Source organism: Tachypleus tridentatus, chromosome 3, assembly GCF_004210375.1.
Source record: "Tachypleus tridentatus isolate NWPU-2018 chromosome 3, ASM421037v1, whole genome shotgun sequence".
Taxonomy (NCBI): domain Eukaryota; kingdom Metazoa; phylum Arthropoda; class Merostomata; order Xiphosura; family Limulidae; genus Tachypleus; species Tachypleus tridentatus.
In genome coordinates this window covers 93,842,212-93,860,592 of record NC_134827.1, presented here as the reverse complement: position 1 = coordinate 93,860,592, position 18,381 = coordinate 93,842,212, and the positions used below count along the sequence as shown (strand labels likewise).

General features: G+C 37.5%; 1 protein-coding gene across 3 annotated transcripts in view; it reads right to left on the bottom strand.

Moving 5' to 3' along the window:
- The window catches only part of LOC143247496 (dolichyl-phosphate beta-glucosyltransferase-like), a 47,203-nt gene that overhangs the window by 24,070 nt on the left and 4,752 nt on the right, over nucleotides 1-18,381 (bottom strand). For 2 of the 3 annotated variants that reach the window (XM_076495731.1, XM_076495732.1), the window contains one exon: nucleotides 3,800-3,971. In XM_076495731.1, coding sequence (XP_076351846.1) covers nucleotides 3,800-3,971 — 172 coding nt within the window. Of the gene's footprint in view, nucleotides 1-3,799; nucleotides 3,972-4,066; nucleotides 4,127-18,381 lie in introns of those variants that run through there. The other variant, XM_076495733.1, reaches the window with a different exon arrangement.

Genomic DNA, 18,381 nt, shown 5'->3' with positions numbered 1-18,381 from the left:
TTAATCAATTAGTATCATGACTTAAGACTAATAAACTAATCAGAAATATAGTTACCAATTATTACTATTATAGATCAGGAGTCTCAAAACTTTTTTGGACAAGGGCCAGGAGGTAGGTCTTTTTAGGCTTAATGGGCTGGAGAGGCCATAGTAAAATTAAGCAAGAATGCATACATGATCAGGATATATTAGTAATGTATTTCTCATGAGAGCACATACTGAAAATATTTAAGATGTATAATTGTCTTTTATTAAATTAGTGAGAAGCATGAAACTGGTACTTTTCTGACAAAATTACACTAAACTGAGGTTCAAAGTTAGTGCTCCATATCATCAAAAGTGATTGTAAATGCTTATCAGATAAGGCTGATCTGTAACTAGATTTCATGTACTTCACCTTTGTAAATGTCTTCACAGAAATAGATAATACCAAAAACTGAAATGAATCCACAGAAATGTTTTAATGAACATATTGGCCACTTGAGAAGGCATTTAAAGAATGCTATCAGTTTCCCTTCTTTGTATTTGTCCTTCAACATGTCATTAGGTTGCAGATCAATCACTTCCATTTGAACACTATAAAATGGGTTTTGGAAGATCCTTATTTCTATTGAACTCACATCAAGATCAGAAAAACACTCCTTGAACCATAGTTTCAGGTCAGAAAAGATATCTTTTGCAAACCTGCATGAGAATAGGGAATGCATTTGTTGCTTGAACTTTTCACAATATGAAAAGTGTGTGAAGCAACTCCTCATCAATTGAGACTCAAAAAGAATTAGTTTTTACTGAAATGCCTTCACCTCGGTGTACATATCACAGATAAATGTGGTTTCACCTTGTAATCTAAGAATGAACTCATTCAAGTACATGATCAAGTCTAAAAAAAAAGTTAATTTCCAAAGCCATTCACTGTTTGTGAGTAACAGTAGAGGGCAGTTCTTTCCATTTAAAAAAAATTCAATCTCAGTTCTAAGCTCATAAAACTGCAACATAACATTCCCACTGCTAAGCCCTCAAACTGAAGTGTAGTAGGACAAGTTGGGATATGTTGCTTCTATTTCCATCAAACATTCACAGAATGATGATGATTGAGTCCATGAGAATGAACAAAATTCACTGTTGAAACTACAGGTTCCATGACACATGACAGATCCAGGTATTTTCCACACAGTGCCTGCTGATGAATAATAAGGTGAAGAACCATTAGAACAAACCACACTTTGAACAGCTTTGTAAGTTTGCTCAATTAAACTTTTTCCTGCACTGCATGTATTGTTACCACCATCTTTTGTAACGCACTTCAGTTGTTTCCATTCCAGGTTGTACTGAGTTAGTGATTTTTTTACCTCTTTGAAAATATTCTCACCTGTGGTTGTTCCATGAATACTGTGCATAGAAGCTAATTATTCATTCACTTTAAAATTAATAATGACTCTGCAAATGAACACAGCAACTGTGAAGTCTCGGATACATCTGTTGACTCGTCAAGTGTGATGGAAAAGCACTCAAACTCTTTTACCTTGTATTTCAGCTGAGACACAATATTACTTCCAACATTCTTGACTCTATAAGCAATTGCATTCACCAAAAGGCTAATAGCCTTAGATAAGTCTACTTTTCCTGGGCACATTTCTTCGGCTGCTTCAATCATACATAATCTAATTAGCTCACCATCAGTAAATGGTTTTTCTCATTTGGCTAACAGGTGCGTCACTCAGAAACTTGCTCTTATTGCAGCTTCACTCTCAGCTTTCTTCCTCTTAAATACAAACTGTTGTGATAATAAGTTACATTTCAAGGTTTTGAATTTGTATGAACATAGCTATCCCATAAACTAAGAATAGTTTGATGAGTGCTTGGTTTTGTAATGTCTACAAATATTGTATTCTTTTAGCACTATGATGTCTCGTTGCATATTAAGTGCAATGCTTTGTTATGTGATTCAATAATGTAGTCCACACTCTGCTGTTCTTTAAAAACTCGACATTCAGAGTTATCTTTTTCTTCTTCTATTTTCCTGACATAATAACTAGGAACAGCTATGAACTCAAGTATAAAGTAAACAGCAATATTCACTGACATGCACTGAGGTACAAGGGGCAAGCAATGAGAAGAAGCACACTGATTCAGAGCACCGGGATCGATAAGTGAGACGACGCAATGCTAAATAATACGACATTTTCTAGCAAATAGAAAAGTGTTTCTCACCTAAATTGGCTTTTGCTCAATTACATTTTATTTTTTATTTTTATATGAATAAAAATGAAAATAATAATGATATCATTATTCATTACTTTAAAGAACTGTTGGTGAACCATATCACAGCTGATTGGCTTTTGCTCAATTGTTTTATTTTCTGTTTTTATAATATTAAAAAAAATTATTACTTTAATAAGCTGTTGGTGGACTGGATGTGGCCTGCGAGCAGTAGTTTGGAGATCCCTGTTATAAATTATTCCAACTATTCAAGTAATTGAAATATTGTTATTGTGATTCAACATTATTATTAATTCCATTTTAATTCAAGTCTGTTGTGCTTTGGGCTAACATGGCCCAGTGACTGTACTGTTATTATCAATTCCATTTTAATTCAAGTCTGTTGTGCTTTGGGCTAACATGGCCCAGTGACTGTACTGTTATTATCAATTCCATTTTAATTCAAGTCTGTTGTGCTTTGGGCTAACATGGCCCAGTGACTGTACTGTTATTATCAATTCCATTTTAATTCAAGTCTGTTGTGCTTTGGGCTAACATGGCCCAGTGGCTGTACTGTTATTATTAATTCCATTTTAATTCAAGTCTGTTGTGCTTTGGGCTAACATGGCCCAGTGACTGTACTGTTTCGTGAAACAAGGGTCTCCAGCTTGATTTCTGTTCCTGCCAAATGATTTCATCTTATTCAGTCATGGAAGCATTATATACATTATAAATTACAAAACTGGATGTTGAAATGTATTACCTAGTATGAAGACTATTTCTATCCCATTGGCAAAGGAATGGACAACATCTGAATACAGAGATAGAAAAATGTCATGAAATAAAGACATCAGTAGTTTTCACAGGAAGAAACATAAAAATGCACACAAAGAATGTGAAAACAAAGGCCAAACTTAAAAAAATAAAGCTAATCAACATTTAGCATGGAACATTCCAAACTAAGAAAACTAGACGAAAAAAAAAAAAAAACAGGTGTAGAAGATGCACTCCATTTTAATTAAAGTCCAAAATGCATGATCAATGCAATAGAAGCTTGATATATTGTGATTTAGCCTTACAACAAATGAGTTTATCACATGGCACACTTATAAATTCATAATGCAATTAAAATGTTGCTGAAAGTATAGAGCATTCCAAAGAAAGAACTTTGTCCAATGAGAACAGATAATTTGGAATCACAGTCATCAGATCTATAATACAGAGAGCATAAAAATAATGAAGTAGTACAAGGCCTAGAAAGGAATAGTCTGAATACAGAAAACCTGAAAGCCTCCCACCAGACTGTTTAATCTTGTTTGCTGAAGAAATAATGAAAAATGAGGTTTAGTGGCGAAATGTTTAAACTTTAGCTGCCTGTTGATCCAGACATCCAGGAATGTATTTGACTACATCTTTGACTGTATGAACATCTTAAAAAAATAAAGACGTTAACAATAACATTACAGAACTTTCAATTTTCAAGTGAAAAAGATGCCAACAAAATTTTTAACCGATCAATATTATTAGTTTCAAATTAATGCATGTTGTTTTGTTTCCCTCGTAAAACCAAAGATTGTAAACTTTCTTCTTCAGGACTTACATCTCTGAGCTTCATTGAAGGCAGGAACAATGACAGATAACTTCAATGTTGCTTCATCACTGATTGATGGAGCCTTTACATTTTCTTCTTTTGATTCTGGATGAATAAAATAGTGGGCTTCATGTTTTTCTGTTTCGTTTTCTAAACCAGAAGACCCAAAGAGACTCCGTAGCTGCATATGAAGAAAAAAAAAACTTACTAAAATAAAGATTACACAGAAATTTCACAATAATAGATAAACATTATAAAAATAAATAATAAACTTGCCAGGTGTTTCAGTAAGCCAGCCTGATGAGCCATGATCCTGAACAAAATATTTCACGAGCTCTGAATATTACAGAAACAGAATGATTGACATATTATACATTGCTGCAATGTATTTTATTATCTGGTAAGATCTTTAGATTATATTGTAAAAGTAATATCAAGTAACGTTAAATAATTTATTTCTTTAAAAGAAACATCCACTAATTTTATAAATAAATTTGCCAACATAAACTCTGGCACTAAATGTAGGCCTAACTTCAAACATAACCTTTCCACATAAGCTTCAAGATGTACATCTAATATGCTTGCAAACTTTCTTATATTAATACCCCACTAATTGAGAAGCTGAGCACGTGTAATAGCTCTCACTACTGACACTTAACTGAATCATTCATTAATATCTATATTATACCCTTGCTTCCATACACTTGATGAAACTCCTTGATTAATACATCATAGATGAATCTTACTGATATTACCTCATGGTAGTCATGGATTAGCAACTTGCTCAAGCAAATATCCAGATTAAAATATAAAAAATATAGCTTGCAACAATAAAATTCATCTTTGCTTTTACTTCTTAGTTCTTAATTCACTAAATGAAAGACTTTTTAACCATGAAATTTAGCCAAAGAATACTGATATACAATACAAAAATGTCTTAATGGTTCCCCCACTGTATTTAGAATTATTTTTAAACTTTTGTTTGAGGTTACATTTTTCAATAAGCAGGACCACCAAAAACAAGAATGTGTTGCAAGTAGAAATTCTACTCTTGTGTGAAAAGAAGTTGTACCATATTTTTTTCAACAGAAAGCATTTAACAATCTTCAAATATCTAAACTACATAAACTTGTTATACAAATTAAACCTTACCATCAACAGCAGTGTGAAAAAATAACTAGCCATGTAACAAGTAGCTAGCTGTGAGCATGTAAGAAAAGTCCAATGCCTTGCACAAACCTAAGACAACTCTAACAAAACAAAGGTACTGTAAATGTAAAAAATTGATATCTTGACTTGCACTATTTATTCCTGCAGCTACTCTGTATCATAAAGGTTGTTGCTTACACTTCATTAAATTATTTAACAAATATTTAGATTATAACACTATATAAAAATCAAACACAGTATACACTCATAAAACAATTTATTTTTAACTTCTCAACTGCAAATGAGTGTTTCTTACCAACAACTTTTTTTGCATAATCCTACCTATTAAACAATTCAGATTTATCAGGTTATTTCAGAGTATGACTTGCTGAAACCCAAAGCACAACAAACAACTTTTAAGACTCCTGTCGTTCATTACCAAAGATGTCAATTGATAGGATTTGTATGGACAGCTACCATTATAACAAAAAGCAAAATCAAAACAGTGAAAAAACGAAAAAGTTAACATTTCCTCATCTGAAAACATATTTCAAATAGATAACTTTCAATGAAACAGTTATTATGTCACACCACTGTCAACATTGTGCACACAACAAGCTTTAATACAACTCCTACCCTTGCATATTTTAAGATGAGCTGTGCAAACCTAGATGAGCAACACATCCTCCAATCACAGTCAATTCTAGGCAGCATTAGCATTTGAACAATAACTGAAGAATTGGCTGTGTCAGTTATATAGACATAGTGCTGAAACATTCTTACAGAACACTCCAGCTCAAAGGTGGACACTGAACAGAGGCAGAAAAGTTTAATATTTCTGTTCTTCCTTCCATAGAGAGGATTTTTGGTAAGACAAATTGTGAGACAATTCTATACATGGCCCCAATAACAGCAAACATAAGGTGCAGTTCTTTGTGTCACATTTTATCAGGTGAATTTTGTCACCTCCTGAACACTTTGCTGTATTTGTTTTAATGGAAGAGTTTGTTAATTTGTTGGAATGTGTACAAAAATCCTTAGATGTGACATGAAATGATTGAAAAACACAACAAAGCTCACCACATTGGAGCCTCTGGATAGATTAAAAATAATCACTAGAGGTAGACAAGAAACAGAAGCACATGAAAACATGAAATGTGAGGGAAATTTGTTGTGTACTCCAGAATTCAGCCTGTAAGATCTCTTTCAGAGGCTAATACTGAAAAAAGACCGAAATATGCTGCATCTAGTAAAAGGAAAACAAAAGAGTACAGTTAGACTCACCTAAGGAAGAACATGCAAGACAGGTGAGTTAAAAAAGCAGTTTCCACAAAAAAAGACAAAATCTGAGCAAGATAGCAACTGACAGCCTGCATTGTACAATTAGACTCGGAACAATTTTATAATGAAAAGATAAAGGGGATCAGGCAGTCCAGATCTACAGAAGAAAGTGGAAATTTACAAACTACAACAACCAACCACTGTGATGAAGAGTATAGGAAAAACATAAATATATGAAAGGAGAAGCAGACAATGTTTTGAGGAAGAAATGATGCAAGAAGCTAGAACTCAAAGGCCCATACAAAGATTCTAACCAGAAAGAGGGGCCAGAGGAGGGAAGGAGATGCAGTGATTGCCAGAATGTTAATATGCAGAGAACACTCCTTTGTATACTATTCTAGATATTGGTGGCAGTGAAAAGTTCTGCAATCAGAAAGAGAATCATTGGTGTAAAGATGCAAGTTGATCTGAGGGAAAGGGGGATGTACCTCTGGTTTTGCTAGAATGATCAGGTCATCACAACAGAGTGGGTGTAGAGAAGGTAAAAACACAAATGAATGTATAGATCACAGGACAGATTCCAGTGATCCCTTAGAATCCACTGAAGAAGATATATTTGTGCATAACCAAAAAGAATCAGGGCTCCTAGGAAAACAAGAGGTGTGGAATACGACAGATCCAAACAAGCAGGTGCCAGAAAAAAAAAAGGCCAAATGTCTTCTCATAAATTGTAGTCTTCAACAATAACATTACCACATTAAAAAGAAGACATCAACAACAAAACATATGGATGGGTTGTCATATGAAAAAATTAAGATCTTAAAATTGTTTTCTATTGATAAAAGAAGAGTTAGAGGAGATCTGACTGAAGTGTTTATGATTGTAAAAGAAATTGATAATGTTGTTGCATCAACATTTTTCATATTTTGAACAGTGAGAATTATAGAACTAGGAGACATAAATACAGATTTAGGCAAAGTGAAAGCTGTCTTCAGCTAAGGTTATTTTATTTTTCAAATAGAGTGATTGAAATGGGTTGCCTTCAGATGTTGTGGAGGCAGTAAATTTGATTGAGTTTAAAAGAGATACATATGAATAAGAGCTTGCTTTAAATTTTTAAAATGGTGGTTTAAGCTAAGAGGATGGTACATCCAAGATGGGCCAACAGGTCCCTTGTTATACCTAAACATTATGTTATATGAGTTAAGCTTCCTGCAAATTAAATATTATATTTCCTATGCAGATAAAGTTAGGCCCCAATTCCTGGGAAGTCTTACCAGTAGCTTTATCAACTGTAATGGGAATTGGAAGGCAAATTATAACAGATACGTACACTTCTCATTACAGGACCAAGACAAATTACCTCATGTTATCACTAAAAATCTTTTATATATGTGCAAATCCATAAAACTCCCACCTCTTTTCACACATTAACATACACTGTATTAATCTATGGAGTAGTTGGCATTACACTGTGGTCCTTCACCAATAGGATTGCAACACAATCTCCATGTGCAACATCACCTTCAACACATTTTTATATTATCAAAAGCTCAATCTTTACCAAGAAAAAGAAACAGACAAAAGTTGGAAGGAAGAGGAGTTCTATGAAGAGGTTATTATATTTTCAGGTAAGGGAAATGTTAACTTCAGAAATGATGCTTCAGGTAAGGGAAATGTTAACTTCAGAAATGATGCTTCTCCAAAGAACTGAGAACTAGAATCCCAAATTGATAATGTGTTGGAAGGACTTCTGTAGATAGATAAAGAGATAAACAGTGGTAGAGCAAAATTTATTCTGAAAAGAATTTCCTGCATGATGCTAAAATGTTGCATAGTTGGACAAAATGTAAAAATTGCACAACCAAACTGCATATATCAGAGAATCAGCAGAATATGTGTTTGTGCAGTGTGGGTAGGCCAATAAGTCAAGCTGTACAGCTCATGAGAAATACTTATATGTCAGATGTAAAAGAGCATCATCCCAGAAGAAATTGAAACTCAATGAACTGGCACAAAGCAACTGGGCTATCTGCCCCAAACATCTGGTAAAAAGTAAAACAAAACAAATTTTAATTTTTAAATTAAAAAAAATCATTATATCCAATTTTTAAACCTTGTCTACAGTGGTAAGAGAAAAACTACAGTAATGCAAGTTGTAAATGACTTTCTGTAGCATAACTGTAATTATCATAACTCGCCAGGAAGACTAACATGTAAGTTCAAAAAAACCGTTAGTCACCTGAAATTGGCCTTTTCAGTTCTGTTTTCGAGTTATTTGACATTATGGCCATTGTCAGAAAGTAAAGCAATAAAAGTTATAAAAGACTAACAGCAGTGTTAGTCACCTGAAGTTGGCCTTTACAGTCCTGGTTTCATGTTATTTGATGTTACAGCCATTTTCTAATTTCAAATCAAACAAGATGTGCTTTCATTCTTAAAAGAGAAACACATTAAAAAGGTATAATGTATAAATTAAAAAACTTAAATGGCATTAAAAATATTAATGGCCTTTAAAAAACTAAACTCATTTCCAAGGTGGACAATATCACCATCACCAATAACACTGTCTAACATCACTGTCAAACATTGGGACAGAACATGTTTAAAATGGTGCTGTCATTGAGAGTCATAACAATGGAAAGAAAGTAAAATGTGGCTTATTGTGACCTGAATGTTACACAGACTACACATTGGTGCATCAGTCACAGATAAAAGAAAACAATGAGTAAAAAAACTCTGACCAATGCATAGTCCAGTTAAAACAACTTCCTCTTTCTGATCCTTATGGAAGCAAAACGGCCAAAGTCCAATATAGGGTTTTATTTGGAAAAGCTTGTTTTCATGTTGCTCACTCCAAGTCAACTGCCTGCTAGAACAGAGCTGAGCCTTAAATAGAAGGTCATAGCTCATGTATGGAACAGGCACAGCAGTGATAGTGCCAGAGGAGATAGATTTAGCTGCAGTATCAGCAAGCTAATTCCCACAAATACCAACGTGTCCCAGTATCCAGAAAAACTGGATAGAAGTAAATGTTAAAGAGAAATGGGCCAGTCAGTTTTGAATTTCTGTAAGAACAGGGTGTGAACTAATGTGAAGCAATTCCAGGGCGAGAAGAGAACAAAGCGAGTCGGTACAAATAGCGAAGTTTGAGTACTGCTTAGCTTCTATGTGATCCAGGGCAAGTTCAGCAGTGAACACAGAAGCTGTAGAGGGGATTCTGTGCAGAACCACCAAACCATGGCAGAGCCCACACAGTCACCTGATTTGAACCACCTGTATAAATAGGAATGGAAAGATGGTTCGAAAGATGTTCAGCAAATAGCAGACAGTATTTCCAATCAGGAGTGTCTACTTTTCTCACATGACTTAAAGATAGGTCACATTTGGGGACAGGTAAAAAGCTATGGTGGGATGGGCAGACCAGTAGATACAGCAATATTATCCAAGGACAGACCCAATTCATCCAACTGCATCTAGATTTGAAGGCCAAAAGGAGCAATGGCAGACTGTCTGTTCTGAAAATGTATAGTGCACCAAAAAAGGAAAACACAACCCCAGGTGGGATGCTTTGGTAAGGAATGAAGTTTCAAAGCATATAGTAAAGACAGTTGCAAACAGCAGAAGTGCAAAGAAAGTTCACTAGACTCTATGTATAAGTTCTGAACTGGAGAAGTGTGGAAAGCCCCAGTGCAGAGCCATAGACCAGTCATACATAGTTGAGTTTTGATCGAATAAGAGCACGATATATCTTTAGCATAAAACATCGATCCTCTCCCCAAGTGGTGGAAGAGAGGAAACGGAGGATGTTCAGTGCTCTTGTACATTTGATCTGTAGCTGCTTGATGTGTGATATAAAGGTCAGCTCACAGTCAAAAATAAATCCCAAGGACTTTGTCTCAGGGACCACAGGCAACACAACTTCACTGATACAGAGTTCAAAATCAGGGTAAATACCCAGTTGATGGCAAAAGTGCATTCAAAGAGTTTTAGAGAGAGAGAAGTTAAAACCGTTTGCGGTGTTTCACTTCAGTAAACAATTGAGGGCAGTTTCTAGCTGCCTCTCAATATACCTCATGTTCTATGACTGACATGAGATGTGAAAGTCGTCAACATAGAGCCTGTTTGCAACAGTAAGAGGGAGTTGTTCAGTGATGGCATTACACTTTATACTAAAAAGTGTGACACTCAAAACACAGCCTTGAGGGACTCCAAGTTCCTGTAGAAAAGAACAGGAAATTGTCAAACCCACACGAATTTGGAATCTCCTGTCCATTAAAAATCAAATAAAAATGGGCAAATGGCCACATAACCCTTATATATGAAGGTCTTGCAAAATGCCATACCTCCATGTTGTATCATAAGCCTTCTCAATGTCAAAGAATATTGATACAAGATGTTATCATTCTCGTTTGAGAAAGGCTTCTCTGACTGACCTTTCCAGTCCAATCAGGTGGTCCAGGGAGGATCACTGTCATCAGACCCATACTGGGTGGGCAAAAGAAGGTTGTTTGATTGATTGATTGATTGATTGATTGATTTAGTGTTTTATGGCACAAAGCAGCGAGGCTATCTGCGCCAGACATTCGGTAAAAATGTAAAATAAAAAATAAAAATATAAAAAATAAATAAATGTAGTAATAGACATAAATGGAAATGAAGGTAAAACAAAAAAGTATAAAACCAATGTTGACACCTAGTCTACAATGTTAAGATAGAAGGCAGAGTATAAGAAGTTGTAAGGTATTTATTCTAGCAAAAAGGTAATGATCATAACCCGCCAGGAAGACTAACAGGTAAGTTCAAGAACCACCGTCAGTCACCTGAAGTTGGTCTTTCCAGTCCTGGTTCCGGGTTATGTGTCATAGCAACCAGTATCAAAATGTAAAATAATAGAAGTTTTAAAAGAGACATAACAAAATTGTAACAATGAGTAGCCAAATGTCCAGTAAAAAGATAAAAGTCAAGTAAATGTAGTAAAATTTGTAAAAGTAATTGAAGATAAAAGCAAAACGGCAATTAAAACAGAAAATGGCGTAAAAACCAATGTTGACATCCAGTCAACAAAGTTGTAAAGGACTACCTGTAGCAGAATGGTAATGATCATAACCCGCCAGGAAGACTAACAGGTAAGTATAAAAACCACCGTCAGTCACCTGAAGTTGATCTTTCCAGTCCTGGTTCTGGGTTATGTGTCATTATGGCCAGTACTAAAAGGTAAAGTAATAAAAGTGTTAAATGGCATGCAGCAAAAGTGTAATAACAACTAGCCAGGACGACTAACGGGTAGTTCAAACAGCAGCGTTAGTCACCTGAAGTTGGCCTTTCCAGCCCTGGTATCGAGTTATTTAATGTTCTGGCCATTTTACAATATCAAATTCAACAAGAGAGATTGAGACTGAAAAGGGAACCACTATTAAAAAGGTGTAATGAATAAATATCAAACACTTAAATGAGATTAAAAAGATTAATGGCCATTAAAAAACTAAAAACGTTATCAAGGTGGATAGTGTCACCATCACCAATAACACTGTCCAATGTTACAGACAAACCCTGGGACAGAACATGTTTAAAATAGTGCCGTCGTTGAAAGTTGTAACGATGGCAGGAAAGTAAAATGTGGCTTACAGTGATTTGAGTGTTACACAAACTACACATTGGTGCATCAGTTCCAGATAAAAGAAAAAGATGAGTTAAAAAGCCATAACAAATGTGTAGTCTAGTTAGAACAACTTCCTCCTTCCGAACCTTACGGAAGCTAGACGGCCAAAGCCCAATATAGGGTTTTATTTGAAAAAGCTTGTTGTCATGTTGCTCACTCCAAGTTGACTGCCAGCTGGCACGGAGCTGAGCCTTGAATACAGGACCATAATCCATGTACGGAATACGCACAGTGGTGATAGTGCCAGAGCAGATAGATTTAGCTGCCATGTCTGCAAGCGCATTCCCACAAATACCAACATGGCCTGGTATCCAGAAAAACTACTAGAAGTAGATGTTAATGAGAAATGGGCCAGTCAGTTTTGAATATCAACGAGAACAGGGTGTGAGCCAACGTGTAGCGATTCCAAGGCCAGCAGAGAACTAAGGGAGTCATGATAAATAGTGCAGTCAGAATACTGCTCAGCTTCAATATGATCCAGGGCAAGAGATATGGCATACAGTTCAGCAGTGAACACAGAAGCTGTTGAGGGGATTCTGCGCACAACCACCGAACAGCAACAAACCATGGCAGAGCCCACAGAGTCACCTAATTTTGAAACATCTGTATAAATGGGAATAGAAAGGTTGTTCGAAAGGTGTTCAGTAAATAAAAGATGGTACTTCCAATCGAAAGATCTGCCTTTTACAAATGACTTAAAGAAAGGTCACATTTTGGGGCTGTAATAAGCCATGGGGGATGGGCTGACCAGTGGATTCTGCAATGTTTTCCAAGAACAGACCCAATTCATCCAATTGAGCCTGGATGCAAAGGCCAAAAGGAGAAATGGCAGATCGTCTGTTTTGAAAAAGTAAGGCATACTGAGGAAGGAAAACACATCCCCAAGTGGAATGCTTTGGTAAGGAGCAGAGTTTCAAAGAATACAGTAAAGAAAGTTGCAAACAGCGAAGGTGCAGAGAAGGTTTGTGAGATTCCACATATAAGCTCTGAACTGGGGAGGTGCGGAAAGCCCCAGTGCAGAGTCGAAGTCCTTGGTGATGAATGGGGTCCAGCATCTTTAAGGCCGAGGGTCTGGCAGAGCCATAGAACATTGATCCATAGTCGAGTTTTGAACGAATAAGAGCACGATATATCTTTAACATAGAACATCGATCCACTCCCCAACTGAAAGTAGAGAGGACACGGAAGATGTTCAGTGGTCTTGTGCATTTGACCCGTAGCTGCTTTGAGTGTGGTATAAAGGTCAGCTTACGGTCAAAGATAAGCCCCAAGAACTTGGTCTCAGGGACCATTGGCAGTGAAACTTCACCGATACGGAGTTCAGGATCAAGGTGGATACCCCGTTGGCGGCAAAACATGCAATTGGTTTTAGAGAGAGAAAAATTAAAGCCGTTCGTCGTAGTCCACTTCAGTACACGATTGAGGACAGTTTGTAGTTGCCACTCAATATATCTCATGTTCGACGACTGACACGAGATGTGAAAGTAGTCAACATAGAGCCCGTTTGCAACAGTGAGAGGGAGTTGTTCAGTGATGGCATTTATCTTTATACTGAAAAGTGTTACACTCAAAACACAGCCCTGAGGGACCCCAAGTTCCTATACAAAAGAACGGGATAGTGTCGAACCCACACGAACTTGGAATCTCCTGTCCATTAAAAAATTTTTAATAAACATGGGTAAATGGCCGCGTAACCCATATATCTGGTGGTCTCGAAAATCGCCGTACCTCCATGTTGTGTCATAAGCGTTCTCAATGTCAAAGAATATTGAAACCAGATTTTGGCATTTGAGAAAGGTTTCTCTGATTGACGTTTCAAGTCGATTCCACCACAGACGAGGATATCTTGGAAAACGTGTCGAGGTTTTAGGAATACACTGAGCAGCTACATGTATAATACAGTCAGTTACCACTGCCACACAGTCTTCTATTGATGGCTGATTCACGATGGCAGGATCAAGTTCTGCAAGAGCAGTGAAAGTGAACCAGTCTGCCTGATCCAGCTTCCACTGGAGCACTCAGGTAGGGTGGCATTGACCACAGCCAGTCTCTCTCAAAAGTATAGGAAAATGATCACTGCCTAGTGGATTAGTGTCAACCCTCCATGAAAAATGGGAAAATAATGAAGAGGAGCAAACCGAGAGATCCATAGCAGTAAAAGACTGACTAGGTGCGTGAAAATAAGTGGAAGAACCAGTATTGAAAAGAGAAAGATTGTCATGAGAGAGCATACGCTCTACAGAACGACCCCTCCTATCAATAACAGCACATCCCCAGAGGGGATGATGTCCATTAACGTCCCCCAGGATTAGAAATGGAGACAGCAACTGTTCAACGAGAGCATCAAGATCTGATTGATCATATGTCTCTCCAGGGAGAGAGAACAAACAGTGATGATATGACCCAAGGAAACACAGATGGCTATGGCCTTCAAGGGTGTGTTGAGTGACAAAGACAGGGTGGGCACATGCTGAACAACCAATAGTGCCACTCCTCCAAGTACTCATCCATCACACAGCCTGTCATTTCTGTACAGAGAAATCTGCCGAATGGTGACTGTATCAGCAGGTTTTAGAAATGTTTATTGCAAGGAAAGACATACAGGATGGTAGGAAGCAATCAGTGTTTTGATATCATCCATATTAGAACGGTAACCTCGACAGTTCCATTGTATCAAGGTGGCCATTTTTAATGACGGGTAGATGAAGTGGCTGGAGAACCCTTCTGTTTATGACCACGTCTTTTTTCCTTACTGTCCTTATTCAGAGGAGGTCTATCGACCTCCATGGATCCTGCCCTGGGTCAATTGGGCCGGTCTTTGTTGTTGGAAGGGGATTCCAGTGACTGAGGATGCAAACGAATGATTGTTTTGCATCGTGAAGTTGGAGAAAAAGATGTATCAGAAGAAATGCCTGTATTTGAAAACGAAGGATGTGAATCTTGAGATTTGTTGGACTGTATGGGAGGAACAGAGATGGGTGTAGAAGTCGATTCATCAACCTTTTTAACAATGGATGTCAAAAGGCTTTTCATCTGAAAATGATTTTGAAAATGATTCTCTTGGAGGTACAGAGAGATCTTTCTGCACTCCCACTGTAGTTGTGGAACGAAGTGCAGCAGCATATGTCCGAGATGGAGTGCCGGACAGCAATTTCCGAGCCTCCGGATAACTTATGTTATGGGTCATTTTCAAATGCTGCACCGCTTTTTCCTCCAACCATTTTGGGCAAGAACGAAAGTAGGAAGGGTGGGAACCATTGCAGTTGACACAATGTGGGTCTGTGTGACACTCATAGGCATCATGGTCCTTGCCACCACAACGAGCACATCAGGAAACCACGACAGGATGTCTTTGAGTGGCCAAACCTCTAGCATTGGAAACATCGAAGAGGGTTTGGAATGCACGGCCGAACCCTGAAAATTAGATAACCTGTCTTGATAGTGGCAGGTGCACGTGGTGAAGTAAATGTCAAAATGAGGATATTTGTCGGCAGTGTAACTCCGTCTTTGCTAGTGAAGATGTGCCTCACTGCAGAAACTCCTTGAGTGGAGAGATCAGCAAGAATCTCTGACTCGGGGATGTTCTTCAAATCCCTCTCAACAATAACTCCTCGTGATGAATTCAAAGTAGCATGAGGGGTAACCTCAATAGGTACATCCCCAATTGCCTTTGAGTTCAAGAGGAGTTCACTGTGTTGGGATGTGGATGTTTCAACCAATATGTCTCCAGATCGAATCTTCTTTACTGACTTTGGAGAGCCAGCAAGTCCCTCTAGTCCCTTCTGAATAAAAAATGGGGGTCATTTGCCCTAAAGGTTTTTCTGAAAGAGAATGTAATATAAGAAAATGGGGTACAGGTGTTACAGATGTTGAAGATTGCTGCTCAGAGTCTTCAAGACGTGGTTGTTTACCTACTGACTGTGTTTTTACTATTTTATATTAATTTTTTGTTGGAGGATCCATAGGAAAAAAGGAAAATTTCGATACCCACTAACTCCACCCACCATGGAGCCCTACGCGGGGATGCACTACAATGTCATACAAGGACAACGCAGCAACGCCAGGGTTTCGTGAGCACTATACCCAAACACCAGCATCAGGCACAATGTCCACAACACCCGTTGAGAACTTCCAACACTGGTACTTGGTTGACTCTAGCCCAAGTGGACTAGCCGATTGACCCAAAGGCTGCCCATCTACAGGAATTCAAGGCCAAAGTGGTGTGTTAGGGTTGGACCCCTCAAGCACCAGGATCCTCTCATCCCCTTCACGAGTCGCCACGCACAGCAAACACATTGGTGGATGTTTAGATCCCAGAGGAGGTAAACTGAAAGAACAGAACCTCTCTGGGAGGTCTCCTCACCATGTACAGGAATTCACACCGAGGAAGGGGGAAGTTAGAGCCACTCCAACACCTGAGTATGACATATGTGATATCTTAGATCTTAATATCTGGGGACTTGACATCCCACATGTCTACATAACAAAAATCAATTCCTACAACAGCAAAACTGACCAGCATCATAGAAAAAACAATAACATCCTCAGCATAACATACAACAAGAGATAGCAAAAAGAACAAAACTGGAACAATCCTCCTTCACCCCACTGTGACCCACAACACAGAGTTTGGCAGAACATCACCACCTGAGACAGTGTACTAGGTGACCATAAAACCCTATATTGAAAAACAGACCATAATGATTTTTTTTCAATACATGGCAGGCATGGACAGCCATCTCCTGCTATATCTATGCAGTCCATGGGTAATATGATTTAGAACAGGCAAATTTATGAAGCAAGTACATCATGAAATTATTCCTTTATGAAGCAAATACATCATGAGATTATCCTCCAAGTAATCTTGTGGAATACCTTATCTCAATGGTGAGGATTGTGAAACCATGGAAGATAAAGTGCAAGTCAACATGATTGTACAGTGCAGATTTGTAACTGAAGAATACTTGGTCAGGCACAACTCACCACAGAGTAGGATCCACATAAATAAGAAATGAAGCCAGGGTCCCTGAAAGAAGCAAAGAAGAGCAGAATCTCCTTTGTGTTCCAATAGAACATGTAGCCCAGTGTCAAAAGAGAAGAGTGGAGAAGGAGCCATATCCACTCTAGATTCCATGGGATATGGAATACCTGCAAAAATTGATTATTGGAGAAAGAAAACTACTCTGAGATTTCTAAGAACCAATGAAGAAAGTTGAACACCCCCATTCAAAGCACCTCTTATCCAAAAGATCCCAGCAACAAACCAATCAAGTGTCAACAGAGAGAGAAGAAACTCATAACCTAACCACAGTAATAATAAAAAAATGACCAAGATTCTCTGAAAATTGAGCAAGATAAGTGTGAAAAGCCTCAGGCAACAGTTTCAAAGAATGTAAAAATGCAAACTGTTGTAAGGAGCAATTGAATCAAGGAAAACTGGGTTAGGTAGAGAAGAACAGAGGCATCAGACCCAGAACCCTAAATAGGAAGAAGATAATCTAATTTTTACGAATCTAAATATGAATCCTTCAAGTAATGGAAAGCTAAAGCATGCAGTTCCAATAAATGGGAAAGATGGCAGTACCCTCTTTCAATTGCTTTGAAAATTTCAGAGCATGCACAGCAATGTCTGGCAAAGGTGGAAAGACTAGGTTATCAGCCTAATGACTTTCCCATAACAAAGAAGGAGAAATGCTCAATATATTACAAACTTAATGTACTAGTTGTAAAAACAGTGCAAGAGGTGGGATGTCCATCCAAGACTAATAATTACCTGTCTCAGCATAGGTATGAGCCAGAAAAAGAGAGTCCTAATTCTTATCAGTCAACCCTGATCTCATGCAAGCTCCACCCTTGAACTTACAGAAAAAACTTCAAACCTCATCTAACACTCAACCTCTCTGCATTATGAGGGATTAAAAATCCTCCAAGGAAAATGGGCCTTCTCCCAGTGCCCAGAAAACACTAGACCTCAGAATTCACAGATTAGGAGCACTAGGAGCTCCATGTCAGAGATGCGAGAATTTATACCCAAAACATCTGACGTTTTTTGTAGTGGGAAATTAAGGGGAAAAAACAATAAACTTGAAAACCAATAAGTCGGATAAAAAAATCAATCATCCAAAGCATCTATTCTGCATCAAGTTATTCTGCAAGTTACATGATTGTTTTTTGAACATAGATAAGTCAGTTAGATGTAGGTAACATTAGCAAGGAATTTATACTTGTGAATTTAGGCCTACAAGCTGTGTCAAAGTGAACACTGACTATAGCAACATTATAGAAGTATGTCATTGTTATTTAGACTTTACATTTCCACCAAATAATTCAATAGTTCATCCAGAAACAGAAATCTTTGGCTAAAATTTCAACATAACAACCCTATCATAAAGCAAGATCAAAGCTTTACTAGAAATGCTAATGATACAGTTAAGAGAAGACTAATATAAAAGGTAAGACAGTAAATTAATAGATCAAAAAGAGACCAAAAAGTAAAACA